The sequence below is a fragment of the Ixodes scapularis genome, unplaced genomic scaffold, assembly GCF_016920785.2.
Source record: "Ixodes scapularis isolate PalLabHiFi unplaced genomic scaffold, ASM1692078v2 PGA_scaffold4__175_contigs__length_147842914, whole genome shotgun sequence".
NCBI classification, from domain to species: domain Eukaryota; kingdom Metazoa; phylum Arthropoda; class Arachnida; order Ixodida; family Ixodidae; genus Ixodes; species Ixodes scapularis.
Window position 1 is genome coordinate 140,863,703 of NW_024609879.1, and position 13,917 is coordinate 140,877,619.

Here is a 13,917-nt window from a genome sequence, read left to right on the forward strand (position 1 = left end):
TTTGCAGGTAAAACTTCAATAAAAATACAAAATAAAATAGTAGCACACTCTTATTACACACGCCAATTACTTTTCTAAAATAAAAATATTTGCCATACTTAAATATTGATATAAAATTATAATATAGTGTTAATAAATGGCGGAAGGCTACGCCTAATTATAAAGGTTAAAGTTTGTTTAACATACACTGTAACCCATTCATTAATAATATGCAAGTGCTTAAGCACTAATAAGCTACTAAAAGTGCGTGTTATCTTGATGATTTTTGAAGTTATGGTGGGAGTGCGTGTGAGAAACAATCAAAACACTCGTACACAGAGGCAAGGTCCAACTACCATCGCATCGTTGTCATGGATGCAATGGCCGCGTTCAAGACAAGGTGCGCTGCGATTCTTCGTTAAAATTCGTAAACGAGCGACGGACAAGACGCTTTCATCGCAACCCAAGTGTTCCGCAACTTCAACAGAGCTACCATGGCTCCCACGATTCAAACGGGAACGCAGGCTGTTGAGAGAGATCGCAAGAAACCCGGCGAGCGCAGGTAAGCTTTTCCGCAATGGGCAACGCTACCACGAGCGAACATATGCAAATGACCAGCTAACGCTACCCCAGAAATCATCGGCGTCGGTGTGAGGTAGTCAGATCACGGTTAACTTTGCCGAAGTTGTCGCCAAACGCAGACTTATCTGGCGCGCGGTCAGTGGCTGCTAAACGAAGCGCGCTGTCCAGCTTCGTTTGCGTTCGTGACAGCGCGTGTGAAGTTACTTCGGTGACAGTGATCACCCCGTAGCGTCAAACAAGCAACAAAAGCCTTTGTTTGTGAAGTGTCAAAGACGCTTTTCTTCCTTGTGAATAGAATAAATTCTGTGACAAGTCAGTTTAACACCGTAAAAGAGAAATGACTGTCTAGCGTAGAACGGAGTAATCACGACCTTCTTGAACCATGCAAAGATCGACACAGCAGAACGTTACTGACAATGCAGCTTGCCACTGACACGCCACTTCTGTGAAAGGAACTCTTTCCTAACCTTCCACACCCTGAAAAGCCGCAAGAAAGGCTAGCAGATCTGTTCTTACCGACGAAGCTGACCAGGAAGTGTATATTTCTATCGCGTGATCGTTAGCATACAAGCCCGTATTCGCTGAAAGGTCTCAGTGGCGTTCCAGGTTGACCCACAGACATTTTGACCAAAGCCCATTGATATTCCGTCTGTTCACCCACCTTTCACCATTCTCAAAAGTGGGTTTGAATGGGGGAATTTTGTTTTAGGGAGTGTTTTGCTCTCTCATCATTGAAACCCCCCGTTGTACAAGAGCGAGACTGCTTTGGGTGCGGGGGCGCATTGACCCTGCTTGAAACTCCGATCGGTGTGCAGGTCGGAGCTGGTGTGCCGAGTCAAATACTGCAACACTCTTCCAGACATTCCCTTCGACCCCAAATTCATCGCATACCCGTTCGAACCAAACAGGTCAGTTGCATTGCATGTGGCTGGAAGCGGTACCTGGAGGCATTGCAATACCCCGTTCATGCCTAAGCTGATGCTGCAGTGGAAACTACTCCCTCAGCGGACCAAAGAGCCGCCTCTAGTTTGCCTCCCGACTCTGCTCTCTGCACCTGGGTATGGGCAGGAGCTTGTTAATGTGCAAAAGATGGATCTATGACTGGTCCAACGAAAACATAGCTTCCACTGCACTGTCAGCTTAAAGAGACCTTGACATTTCCCCCAAGATTGTTTTTTATTTTTTGCAAGGTGATTTATTATAGTGTCTGAAGACTACTTAATCAATAGTTTGCTACAGAGTCGCATATAGTTTTAATAAAGTCAGAAAACGCAACTGCTTGAAACCAAAACTGGGCTGAGGAAAATGAAGATATATATAGGAGGAGAAAGTTGCCAAAAATCACGTGGCTGTGCAATTTTTTTTTTTTTTTTTTTCAATCAACATATTTGCAGTTTTTTAAAAGCCCAAAAAATGGGAATAATATTTTTGTCTATTTTTAGTATTGAATGTGTGCCTTCGATGACCCACGGCTTTGATTATCTTTGGTGGTTGTGTCTAAACCATGAAAAAGCGGCACGTGTCCACAAAGAAGAGAGTGAGCGCGACTCAGACCAGCCAGTTCTCGATCGGCGGCAGAGAAGAAACTAATTTCGAGCCGCAAATTGTGTTCTGGGTAGTTGGGCTCCCGTATGTCATGTACAAATAAAAAACCTTTGCAAGCGTAAATACCCTCTCAGTGTCCCTCTAGGGGTGATCCTTGTACCAGTTCCGAGCGACTCTGTATTGATGGACTTTGGGTTCGTGCAATTTTCGTGAATGGGACGCGACTTGTTTGTCTTTTCTTTCTCTCTTTTTGAACTTTGCGGATTTAGGTTTGTTTAGAGAAACGTGCTGGTTTGAATTCCACTTGCACATTTGACTGATTGGGCATGCATGGCGAATTCGACGTCGCAAGCCACCACGAAGCATTGTCAGCCACGTAGTGACCACGGTGTAAGACAGGAGGTTATATGAAGACACTCCACCGCGAGGGCGACCAAACAATGTTCGCTGCTATTCTCGTTTTCAATACTCTTTGATGTAGGTGGCGCTTTACTGGTTTACCGCGAAACTTTGACAATTTCTGATTGTGAAATCATGAGTTTGATTGTCAAATTAATGATCAAAAATTGGCAAATCATGACAATTTCTGATTGGTGAGAAAGTGGTCACATGCGCAAAATCTGTTTAAAAATACTCCGGGAAGTGGCCTAGTACAACACCGCGTTTTGGGTGGTGCCATGGTGGAAGGCATACGCTTTTCGATAAGCATTCATGAAATGTCAATCTTGCATCCAAATCCGTCAAGCTACAAGGTTATTCAATCTCTGAACGTTGTATGGCTGCAAGGTAGTGTGTGATTGTATTCTTTTCATAATGTGAGCAATGTTTTAAACCGTTGTACAACATTGCCTCAAGCAGACAACGCGGACGTCGTCTGCTCCCTGTGGCCCGCCCCCCTCCCCCTCCTCCTCCCTCCCTCCTCCCTCCCCCCCCCCCCCCCCCCGGCAACAGCGCCACTGCGGCCGCCCGGGGAGAAGAGCTCGTGGGAGAGAGAGTAGAGGCGAACACAATCTGGTCGCGCACTCACTGGGGAGAGTAGAAGTGTCTTCACCTAACCTCCTTTCTTACACCGCTGTAGTGGCTAATTTGCACTGCCGTGTTTTTTTTTTTTTTTTTTATATAGTTTTATGAACATTACTCTAGACCAGAGGTTGCCAAACCGCGGCTTGCGAGCTGCATACGGTTCTTTGCTGGTCCAAGTGCGGCTCGCGGATCCCTCGTAAGGGGACCCCCCCCCCCCTTCGCCCCTTTCCGCGTTTCCCCAGGAAAAAAAAAAAAAAAAAAGCAAGGATTTCAGAATAAAGCACACTGCAGCTTACGGTTTGACAGCCTTGTACACCCATATGTACAGTCGTACAGCCTTGTGACCCCATACGTACAGTCAGACTCCAAACAAGTTTTTTGTCCCCCCCCCCCCCGCGGCTCTTAGAAGGTCCGTGGTTTTGTTTTTCGGCTCTTCAGCCAGGCCAGCCTGGCCACCCCTGCTCTAGACTTTCATTGACTAAATTTATTTTCTGCTGTTGCATGGTTTAAACAGCTAAAGTTGCTCGCATAGGAACATTTTATGCAACCAATGCTGCTTCTTGTTATATTCTTATCCTTGTGCTGCTTCAGTCTTTGTTTCATCATTACATATTTACGCTTCACGAAAGCCGGGGGCACACACAATCCCTGTTCTCATTCCCCAACTTAGGTTTGTGTCCTACAAGGCGACGTCGCTCGAGCGCAACTACAAGCACGACCTGCTGACAGAGCATGATCTTGGAGTCACCATCGACCTCATCGACCCAAAGACATACGAAATAGACGCAAACGGTGCGTAACCTTTTACTCCATCTTTCAGCCCGTCCACTCTGCTCGAAGTATTTCATTTCGTGCCAGTCCCAATTGCTGCGAGAGTTTGGGATGGGCTGGAAATTACGAGATTCGGGTTTGTGATTGGTGGGAATGCGATTAGTACTGGGATGTTTGGGAGAAAAGAGCGCTGTGTTTTTCTCACTGCAAAAACAAACTATGCATTGGCCAATGTTCGGTCTTCGCCCAGATGTTGCGCTAGGGGTTTGAAACAGACGTCCAAGTCTTAGAAGCTACCGTTACCTAATTAAAAAGCTCTCGGCGATTTTCGAAAATATTCAGCGAGAAGATGGGGCTTGTTTTCTGTACCAGACGGCATTCACCTCCGGATACTTGCAATCTTCGTTGGCCACCATTTTCTCATTGAAAATGTAGAAGATTGCTCGTAACCTTTGAACCACATAATGGTAAGTTCTCAAACTTTGGCACCTGGTTGCAACTCCTAGTGCTACATTTGGACGAGGATTGAGCATTTGCCGGAACATAGTTTACTCTTGCGGCGAGCAAAACGGTGTTTCATACACCCGATACATCCGGGCGAGCTTGCCTTGCTTTTGTTTTTTTAGTTTGTGGCATGAAAACCTGAGTTAATCGAGTTTCAAGTGAAGCTGGCGTGGCAACTAGAGTAATCCCGTAATTCCTAGACACTTTAAAACTAAAGCGAATACCACGTGCAACTAGAAATTTTTGATGAACCAATCCGTTTGCCGTTTGCCTTTCCAGCTGTCCTACATCCAGATGACGAGAAGCTTCTCGAAGAAGACGCCCACACGCCGCAGGACTCGAAAAGGTTTCGTTTCACCGCCGTTGTGGGATACTAAATGCACTATAATAGCCGACAAGATGAAACTGACAGGATGAAAACTCCTCCCTGCCGTTTTCATAGTCTCGGTTATTAATAGTCACTGCACATCCTTGGGAAATACGCTAATACCTCGGGTGAAAATGCGTGCAGGTCACGGCATCACAACCTGGTGGTTCCCTGGCTCAAGAAGACGGAGTACATCGCCACGGAATTCAACCGTTACGGACAGTCCGGCGTCAACACGGAGACAAAGTGAGTGCGGTCGCCGCTGATTTGTCGTCGCGTCGACCGTTCTTGCGGCAGTGCGCTCGCTTTGGTATGTGTGGATGGACGATGTTTGCTCTCTGGGTGCGCCCCAACCCAGGGTCGGCTACAATGTCAAGAAGTTGTTCAAGGAAGAGGATCTCTACATGGACAGGGAGAGCCAGATCAGTGCCATCAACAAAACGTTTGAGGAAGCTCAAAAGCAGGCGAGTTGCTTTCATTCTTTTAAACAGTGGTCATTTTCATAAAAAACCAAAAAACGGAACTGCCTTGAGATATGGGGTTCTTGGTATATCTAGAAAAACATCTTGTAAACCCTGAGATGGGGAACGATTTTATCGTTCCCCATCTCAGGGTTTACAAGATGTCGATTGATTACCAGCTCGCCTGCACTCTCTCACTGCTTAGAAAAACAACCCCTTTTTGTTTGTGACGTTTCTGTTTTCTTCAGATCGAGTGCCACTACAGCAAACCCAACGTCAGGCCGGTGGAGGTTCTCCCGCTGTTCCCAGACTCTGAGGTCAGTGAATCCATCTTAGTCACTGGCTTTGTTCATCTTCGAGCCAGCATACTTGTAATGTGCATTATTAACCCTTTGGAGTCATGAGTCGGGTGACCCCCGACAAAAAAATATTCAGGTTCTGGTCGAATGTCGGGGCAACCCCGACAGGCCCATTTCTCCTTTGCGGTCAGGTGTCGGGCGCGCCCCGACAATTTCAACTTGCGCCATCTGTCATCGGGAATGTAAACTAGACTTTCTTGGTTTCTTCGCCCTTCGAAAGGTGCTGCAAGTGACGCTACACATTTTTTTTTTTTTGCAAAATGCCTGGGCGGGAATGTTGCGCGCCCTTTTACGAGTTCATAATGGCAGCCTTTACTCCGTCCGCATTTTACGGAAAGGCTTGTGACTCAAGTGACAGTGAATGTGACTTTAGTGGAGAAGACACCTATGATCCAAAGTAGGCCTCTGAGATAGTCTCTGATGAGTCCTCAGAGAGTGATGGTGACAGCACCGAGAGTGATGAGGAGACATGCGGCGCCGCCATCGCGCATGCCTATTTTCTTGGTTGTTGGCAGTGGGAGTCGTAAACAGCTACATCCTCTTCTGCCTCGAAAAAATCAGCCAAGGCGAGCAAGCACCGCAGCACCTCACGTTTCGGAAGGCATTGATAAAGGACCTTGTTGGAAATGTCCGCAACTAGCCAAGGAAACGGGGGCGCTCTTATGATGGAGACTGCGAAGAGAGACTGAGTGGAAAGAACCACTTATAAACTCAATGGAAGCAAAAACAAGGAGTGCGCCATCTGCAGCGACAGAAAAACCAAGGGGCAACGGCGCGAAACAGTGTGCTACTGCAAAACCTGCACTCGTCAACCTGGCCTGCACCCCGGCGCTTGCTTTGAAAAGTACCACACGCTGCGCAAGTACCGCTAGCATTTCAAGAACTGAAAGCATCCAGGAGAATGCAGAGTTATTTTCGATTGAACATATTACTACATTAAAATGAAAACGTTAAATCCGAAGTCACTTGTTGCTTGCATCACTTTTGCATAAACTAATTCTGACCTGAGGGGCCAACAAGGGGAAAACTGACATGACCCCAAAAGGTTAATGTTGCCGTAAAAACAACATTTGCCAAAACTATTCTGTGTACGGTCGAGACCGGTTATAACAAAGTCAACGGGATTCGGAAATCACTTCGCTATATCCGCTTCTTCGTTATAACCGACTTCGGTCAACGAAGTGCATAAGGAAATGGGAAATCGTGGTCGCTTCGCTGTAGCCGTATTTCGTTATAATCGACTTCGTTATAATCGGTCTCGACAGTATTCTCCAACAAAAACATGTGTCTTGAACACGAATAGTTAAATGCTTTTCCAACACCGACGGTCTTCGAGAAACTGGGCAGCTCATTCCATGCACCATTTGCAGCACTAGCTAAATGTGTCGGAGGACGCTACGAATAATAGTTTTTTTTATTCTGCATTATGGCGATACATTAAGGTCTCGGATTGTAGAAACGACCTTACAACTCGGAACGTGCGACTCGCATGCGTCGCCTTCTCCTTACAGCTGTGGAAGTATCCGTTTGCGCAAGTCATGTTCGACTCGGACCCCGCGCCCATCACGCAGTTGGAGGAGATGTCGCAAGCCATGATCAGGTGTGTGCTCCCGACTTTCGAACATCGACACACTCTGTTTGTTTGTGGATATCAAAGGCCGTACACGCAAACGCGTATGGTGAGGTTTCTTTCTGTATTGTCTTCGCACGAAAGAGGCGCAAGTAACGAGATTCCCTCACGTGACGCAGGGGTGTGATGGACGAGAGCGGAGAGCAGTTTGTGGCCTACTTCCTGCCAACGGAGGACACCATCCGCAAGCGCAAGCGAGACGCCGAGGAGAAAGTGGAGTACATGGACGAGGATGAGTAAGTGCCGATCGCAATCGACGATGCCGACTACCGCTCATATTTTTTCGTGGGATCAGTTCCTTTCGGGGGGCGCATTTGCCGTAAGAGGATCGATTGCATCTGTGGAGTGTCAGTTGCGAATCCGTAGCGGCACTAATATACTATAGCCGCTGACAAGGTGAGGACGAGGCGTCTCTTTCCAGTGCACAGCCTCCAGCGTGCATTGGTGGCGTTCCACCGTGCTCTTAGGCTGCGCATGCATGCTTGACGCTTAGAGACGCCGAAGCATCATGGAAGGCAGGCAGCTTACACTGGAGGCGGGAAAATCAAAGGACCACCCCACCGTTTTGATCCTGTCAGCGGCACTAGCAGTACTATGTGGCATGTTTAACATTACCATATCCCGCTACATGATGCCTTGCTTATTCGGACCTCTAAGAAATACCCGTTCAAGTCAAATCCATTTAAAAAGGGCAAATATTGATACTTACCAATATTCCTTCTTTCCCAGAACAGTGGTAGAGTGGAACACTCTTCCCCAAGAAATAGTAACGAGCAATAGTTTAGCTTTGTTCGGAACATGCCTTCCTCAGCTATTATGTACGTCAACAATAATATGCAACTCTGGCTCAGTGTACTTCAGTGAAGTGTGTTTCTGCAATATCAATAGCATTTGAATGTAGGTGTCTTCATGAGATAATTTGGAAAAAATAATAATGGGAAAAAATTACTTTGACCTGTAATTTGGGTTACTAGGTGGTTCAGATGTGTCTATGGATGTGCTGAAGCAATTTTGAGACAAATCGGCGACTATCAGAGTATTGCCAAAGGTTGAGCGGGGCAGGTTCGTAGCTTTGGTAGCATGATGTAAAGGGCCCCTTGCGATGTGCGTTTCGATGCTGCAGGTACGAGTACCGCATGGCCCGCGAGTACAACTGGAACGTCAAGAATAAGGCGTCCAAGGGCTACGAGGAGAACTATTTCTTTGTGTTCCGAGAGGACGGCGTCTTCTACAATGAGCTTGAGACCAGGTGAGTTATCACTCCCAGCAAGTTTGCGGGGTATGTAGGGAAACCTGCCCTTGCCTTCAAAGCTTGGGGCAGAACTAAGACCTGTTGGCACTTGTGCCGGAAAGATTGCGCCACATTAGGGCAAACAGCGTGGTAGCCGATGGGCAGAATTGTCAAAGTTAATCTTAAAAAGTGATTAAGTAATGTGGTTACAGTTTTACTTGAACTGAATTGTAATTAAGTTACAAGTAGAGCAACAATCTTTAGAAATGGATCTAGTTGTAGTTACTTTTTGAGAGTATCTACCATAAAATACAGTGGAAGTATCCCCCCCACTTTATTAACGGCATTAGCGCACACGTATGAGGAAGAGAGAAGGCTAATGCCGTTTTATGTCATATTATATTAACATATTAACGGCTAATGCCGTTAATATGTCTAACTACCAACTAGCCCAGTTATCAACCCTTTTACCCCCCCACTTCCACTAAAAACTGGGTTAATCTAGACATGGGTGCTTGTATGGTCAAATTGGTCAAACCAAGATAGTGGTCAACAAGGAGCCTTGAAGCCAGGGTGAACGGAATCGTGGACGCGCCAACAGCCACGGTTGCTGGTGTCTCGTGGACACAGCAATGGGGTGAATATTTTCGGCCGATGCCGGTGCTTTAGAAGGGGTGGGTGTTGACGTATAATTTGCAGGTTCCCCGAGTTTGGGAAATGTAATATAGTGGGCACTTGTACGAAGGGGGCGCTTCCACGGCATTTTATGGCAAGTTATGTTCCGATTGCTTTTATGGCATCTCGGATGATGTCTCTGTGCACTGTGGTCGCTGACGAAAGGTTTAGCTTTCAATGTGGCGAAGATATGGGCACAGTCTCATTAGGAGTTAGCGCTCTGCTCACGGCAGAGTTGCAGTGACCCGACGCAGTGCCGATTTCAAGGCGAAGTTAGCGGGAATCAGCATATTGGCATAAATAAGAAAAGAAACTGCGGTCAAACTATGTTGGAAATCGCTCCAAAGAAACATAACTCGTTGCAATTTCATTCTCACTTCTGGGTTAGTGTACTACTAAATAGCTTGAACTAAATTCATAATTAAGTACAGCAGTTCGCATAGTACTTTGAGTCCAGTTAGCTTCACGACTCCATCTGTAGCCACAAAAGCGTCTGCTCGGGCCTCTCCAGTCTTCGAGACCTTTCGGAAAGGCGGCGAACACGTTTTCGCACCTGCCCGGGAGCGATCAAGCGTCTGACGGTGGCACGCGTGCACAATCGCAGGGTGCGCCTGAGCAAACGCCGGCTGAAACCCGGGGTCCAGCCCAACAACTCCAAGCTGGTGGTGCGACACCGGCCGCTCAACGAGGTGGAGCACAAGACACAGGCAAGTGGCAGCGCCACCCGTCGTACCTTCTCTTCCCGACACATTTTCTCGGTCATACTCTTACGGATCACGCGATCCCTCACTAAGAACAGTTCAGCTTGTTCGTGCACCCGTTATCACGACGTCGCATCTGTGGTGCCCGGAATGGTCTTCGACCGGTGCGTTCACCGCATCCTTAAATAGGGTTCCTCAATTCCATCTAACATGACGCCGTAAAAGTGTCATGCCGCTGCCCGCCAACGAACCTTGCGGCAGACGGCTGTTCTGCTGCAAGCTGCTCTCCGCGGATTGTCGGTTCAGGAAGGCTTCGGCGGCCAGGAGTCGGGGCTTCGTGATGACGCAATGTAGCTCGTATTTTTGCCCCAAAAGTTGCATGGCCGACCTCCGGGGTCGTGACGTCCGACAGTATGACGCTCTGGCTTTCGCAACGTCATTTGTTGCCACTTTGGAAGCACTTTCTATGCGCAAATAAGATGGGACGCTAAATGGACCTCTCGAAGTCGCATTTCAAGCACTGTGGCATTGCTGCTGCAGAAGTCGCACTACGATGCAACCAGCTGCGGGTTTAAAGCTCGGTGCGAGTTTGGCCCCCGTTTGGCTCTTTTCCCCCTCGCAGCAAATCCGGCTGACTCAGCTCGAGCAGCCTCAAGAAGAAGAGGAGGAGGAAGAGGAGGAGGAGGAAGAGGAAGAAGAGGAGGAGGAGGGAGAGAAGAACGGCGAGGAGGAGAAAGGTGAGGCCGGCGTTGCGAGCGAATTTGCACTAGTTTGTCACGAGGACATCTGGTCGTGTTATCCAGGGTTGCAACATGTTTCGAAGCAAAGATAAAAAAATTGGAGGGTTTCCAGCAATGTGGCTGGAAATCTTGTAGGGACTTCCCAGGCTCCAGTCTCTCCGTTTGTCAATGTGACACTCTCTTGACCACTAATTTTTTTTTTCTATACGCACTTTCACGTGTGCGGAGCATTGTCTTGAGGCCACTGCCAGGACCGGTGGTGTTAACTTAGCGAGAAAGTCCCTAAATTTAGAGTGTTCTCAGTCGTCCTAACGACAATTTTCTGTTTTTGGAGTTTTAACGACTTTTTAAGGGACTTTTTTTTTTCAGTTATGTAAACTGTTGTTACTAAAGTTACGTAGACGGGGGGCAAAGTATGTCCGTCGGATAGCTCTGTGGTGGCTTTTAGGGGACAGCTCTGGATGTCACTCATTTTTATTCATCCTGTTGTGGGTGAGGTGGTGTTGGTTCACGCCGGTTAATGCAAAAACGAATGCGTTCCATTTTTCTCCATTTTTCCACTCCATGTTTCAGGGATTATTAGGTGTTTAAAAAAATCATTCGTAACCTTTGCCGAAAAAAAGAAATGTGTGTGTTGAAGCGAAAGTTTTGTTTGATAAGGATGAAGCAGAACAGTCTTCCGCTGTTTTGTTCATGGACCAAGATCTTCTCGCCAACGCCTTGAGCCACTGAAGGCATTGGCGAGACCCTTGGGAATGGGATGGTTGACTATTCACTAGGCTCATCAGCACAAAAAATAATTTAAAATAATGTTTAAATAAACTTTCGTCTTATACAACAAAAAAAGAAAAAAGAGAAATCCAAAAAAGGTCATTATCATCACCACTCAACCACTTTGCTCTAAAACTGGCGACTTTTAGGTCGCGTCCTGGCGACTTCGCCTAAAAAAAGTGAACAGCACTGGCCAGGACCTCCAACTCTCGTGATGGGAAGGTCAGAGCCGTATATTGGGAGAGTTAGGCCAGTGGGTGTGGCGACGAAGGCGCCGGAGAGGAGAAAAGTAAATGAAAGGGAGGAGAGCACCGAAGGAGCGAGAAAGGAAGAAGGGAGCAGAGAAGAAACGACCGCAATTTTTTCGCAACGCTGTCGGAGACTGGTTGGAGAAGAGCACTGCTGAGGCTACGCGTCGTCTGCTACGGGCCGACTTCTTTTTCGCCTGAATAAAAGTTTGTGGCCATACGCCAAAAAATCTTCATTTAATAGCTTTTTAACCCACCAAGGAATAACAGAGTGTCATTTTCTCGCCAGAGCCAGCGATATAAAAGGAAATAATCGAGATTTAAATGCCGATCCCACGCATTCCGCCGGCAGAATGGACGAAAATGGCCCCCCCCCCCCCTCCCCCCCCACTCAGCTGGGAGCAGCCGGGAGTTCACGCGCATGCGCTCATGTCTCTCGCTCTGCGCCGCGTGCTGATTGGCTCACTTGGAAGGAGAGCGTTACGGCGGCGGGATCATAGACCGACCAAACTCTCCCCATATACGGCTCTGGGGAAGGCTATTTGGGAAATTGAGCTAAGTTTAAAAACAGAATGCCTTCATGGACCGGTTCCTCAGTTTAGAGCATCACGAAGGTTTGTCATGAAAAAGTGGTAACGCGAAGGTACGACGATCGTGTGTTTAGCACCACTGTGTGTCGCACAGTCATCTGGTTGCTGCCACCGTAGGTTACGTGACTGTGTGATGCAATTGTTGTGTCTGTTGTGCTGTCATGTGGTCACGTGAAGTCGCTGTTATGGTATGGTGTGACATGAAAAAATTAAGGGATGCCCCCACAAAGCTCTCTGCTCGTCACAATTTGCGGTTTTCTCCACTCGCCTCCTATTCAGTATTTGCTCTGATAAAGTGGAAAGGGCAGAGGGCTTTGCGGGAGAAAAATAAAAACTATGAGGCAAGCATTTTATGACAGTGGTGCCACCCACGCATTATATTCAAGCACAAAAACCTTTTTAGCAAAATCCCCCTCCAAATTTCAAAATTCTGTCTGTCCGCTCTTTTCCTGCTAAATTTAGTGGAACTGAACTCCCGTGATCCGATTTCACGATTTAGTCTCCACGCTGAGTGTAGCGGGTCACCTCTATGCACTAAATCAACTTCCTCATTAAATTTAGTGGGAAAATTGGTATCACGACACCTATACACACCAATTCAGTGTTCCCACCAAAGTTAGAGGGAAAATTGGTGTCATGAGGCCCATACACTAAATTCAGTTTCCCTGCTAGCTTTGGTGAAGAAATTGACATTGCACGTCCTATGCACAGTCTGTTTTCCCGCTAAACTTAGCGGGGTAAATCGGTAAAATAGGCTCTCCTTCACTCCCCGAAATGACCGTCTAATGTCTTCTAAACAAATGTAAGTGATCACTCCTTAAATACCGCATTTCACGCATTGTAGATCTTCGTAGATAATGGGCAATCGTCGTGACTGCTGCTTGTCTCGATTGTTGGTGCATGCTCCGACACCGACCTCCCGAAATCGTACCTCCTTTCAGAATCGGAGGCGGGGTCAGACGCGGAGGAGAAGTCGGATGCCGAGAGCGAACAGGAGGCTGGAGAGAAGGAGAGTCCGGTTGCGGCGGCCACCAAGAGGAAGTCCGGTTCCGGTTCGTCGTCGTCATCGTCTATGTCCGGTTCATCCTCGAGCGAGGAGGAAGAGGAGGAGGATGACGAGAAAAAGCGCAGGGACGAGGAAGAGATCTTCGGAAGCGACAGCGACTAACGTCGCTGGCCGACGCCATCGCGGTTTGTGTACATTTGCTCTCTTTACGCGGAATAAAACCAGCAGATCGTCAGAGGAATATTTTATGGTTTGCCGAGTTCCTGTGTCGTGGGACGGACCTACAGTGGGAATTCTAAGCGGGCGCCCACCGAAAAGTCTAGGATAATCGTAAAAGAATGGGAGCTTGTTAGGTTTGAGGGAAATAAAAAGGAAGGGTGACATGGTAGCAGGAGGCCCTTGTTTGATCCAATGAAACGCAGTAGGATAAATATAGGGGTTGGGTGGAAGCCCTAATTTTTGAAGCAGCTGTGGCTCTCATCCAGTTTGTTTCATGCCTGTGACCTTGCATCAAGCTTCACCACATCGCACTGGTGAACGCGTTTAAAGCGTCACCGCCTCGCACTGGCTTCTCAGAGATGCAGCTGAGGCCAAGGAACAACTCGGCTAGCCCGACAGGCTCGGGAGTTTGCCGAGGTGGGCACCTGATATCTCCTTTGATTATATTTCAATTTCAAAATTTTCGGAAGTAGAAGTGGGTGCTTATTGCAACGTGGGGTGATGTTGTGTGTTTT

At 47.5% G+C, this 13,917-nt stretch overlaps 1 protein-coding gene across 1 annotated transcript; it reads left to right on the top strand.

The window, feature by feature from the left end:
* The first annotated feature begins 243 nt into the window (after window positions 1–243).
* Window positions 244–13,418, top strand: LOC8044080 (RNA polymerase II-associated factor 1 homolog). The gene is made up of 13 exons (XM_040213756.3): window positions 244–541; window positions 1,377–1,469; window positions 3,800–3,921; window positions 4,684–4,750; window positions 4,916–5,017; window positions 5,130–5,235; window positions 5,481–5,549; window positions 7,103–7,191; window positions 7,341–7,457; window positions 8,345–8,470; window positions 9,732–9,834; window positions 10,451–10,565; window positions 13,119–13,418. Exons 1-13 carry the CDS (start codon window positions 474–476, stop codon window positions 13,343–13,345), a joined length of 1,404 nt encoding a protein of 467 aa, XP_040069690.1. The 5' UTR covers window positions 244–473; the 3' UTR covers window positions 13,346–13,418.
* Window positions 13,419–13,917: the final 499 nt, after the last annotated feature.

Excerpts from the sequence above, each read along its gene's own strand:
- LOC8044080 (XM_040213756.3), top strand. The coding sequence starts at position 474 with ATGGCTCCCACGATTCAAACGGGAACGCAGGCTGTTGAGAGAGATCGC. Across the intron at positions 7,458-8,344 it reads GAGTACATGGACGAGGATGA|GTACGAGTACCGCATGGCCC; the intron begins GTAAGTGCCGAT and ends TCGATGCTGCAG. Across the intron at positions 8,471-9,731 it reads TACAATGAGCTTGAGACCAG|GGTGCGCCTGAGCAAACGCC; the intron begins GTGAGTTATCAC and ends GCACAATCGCAG.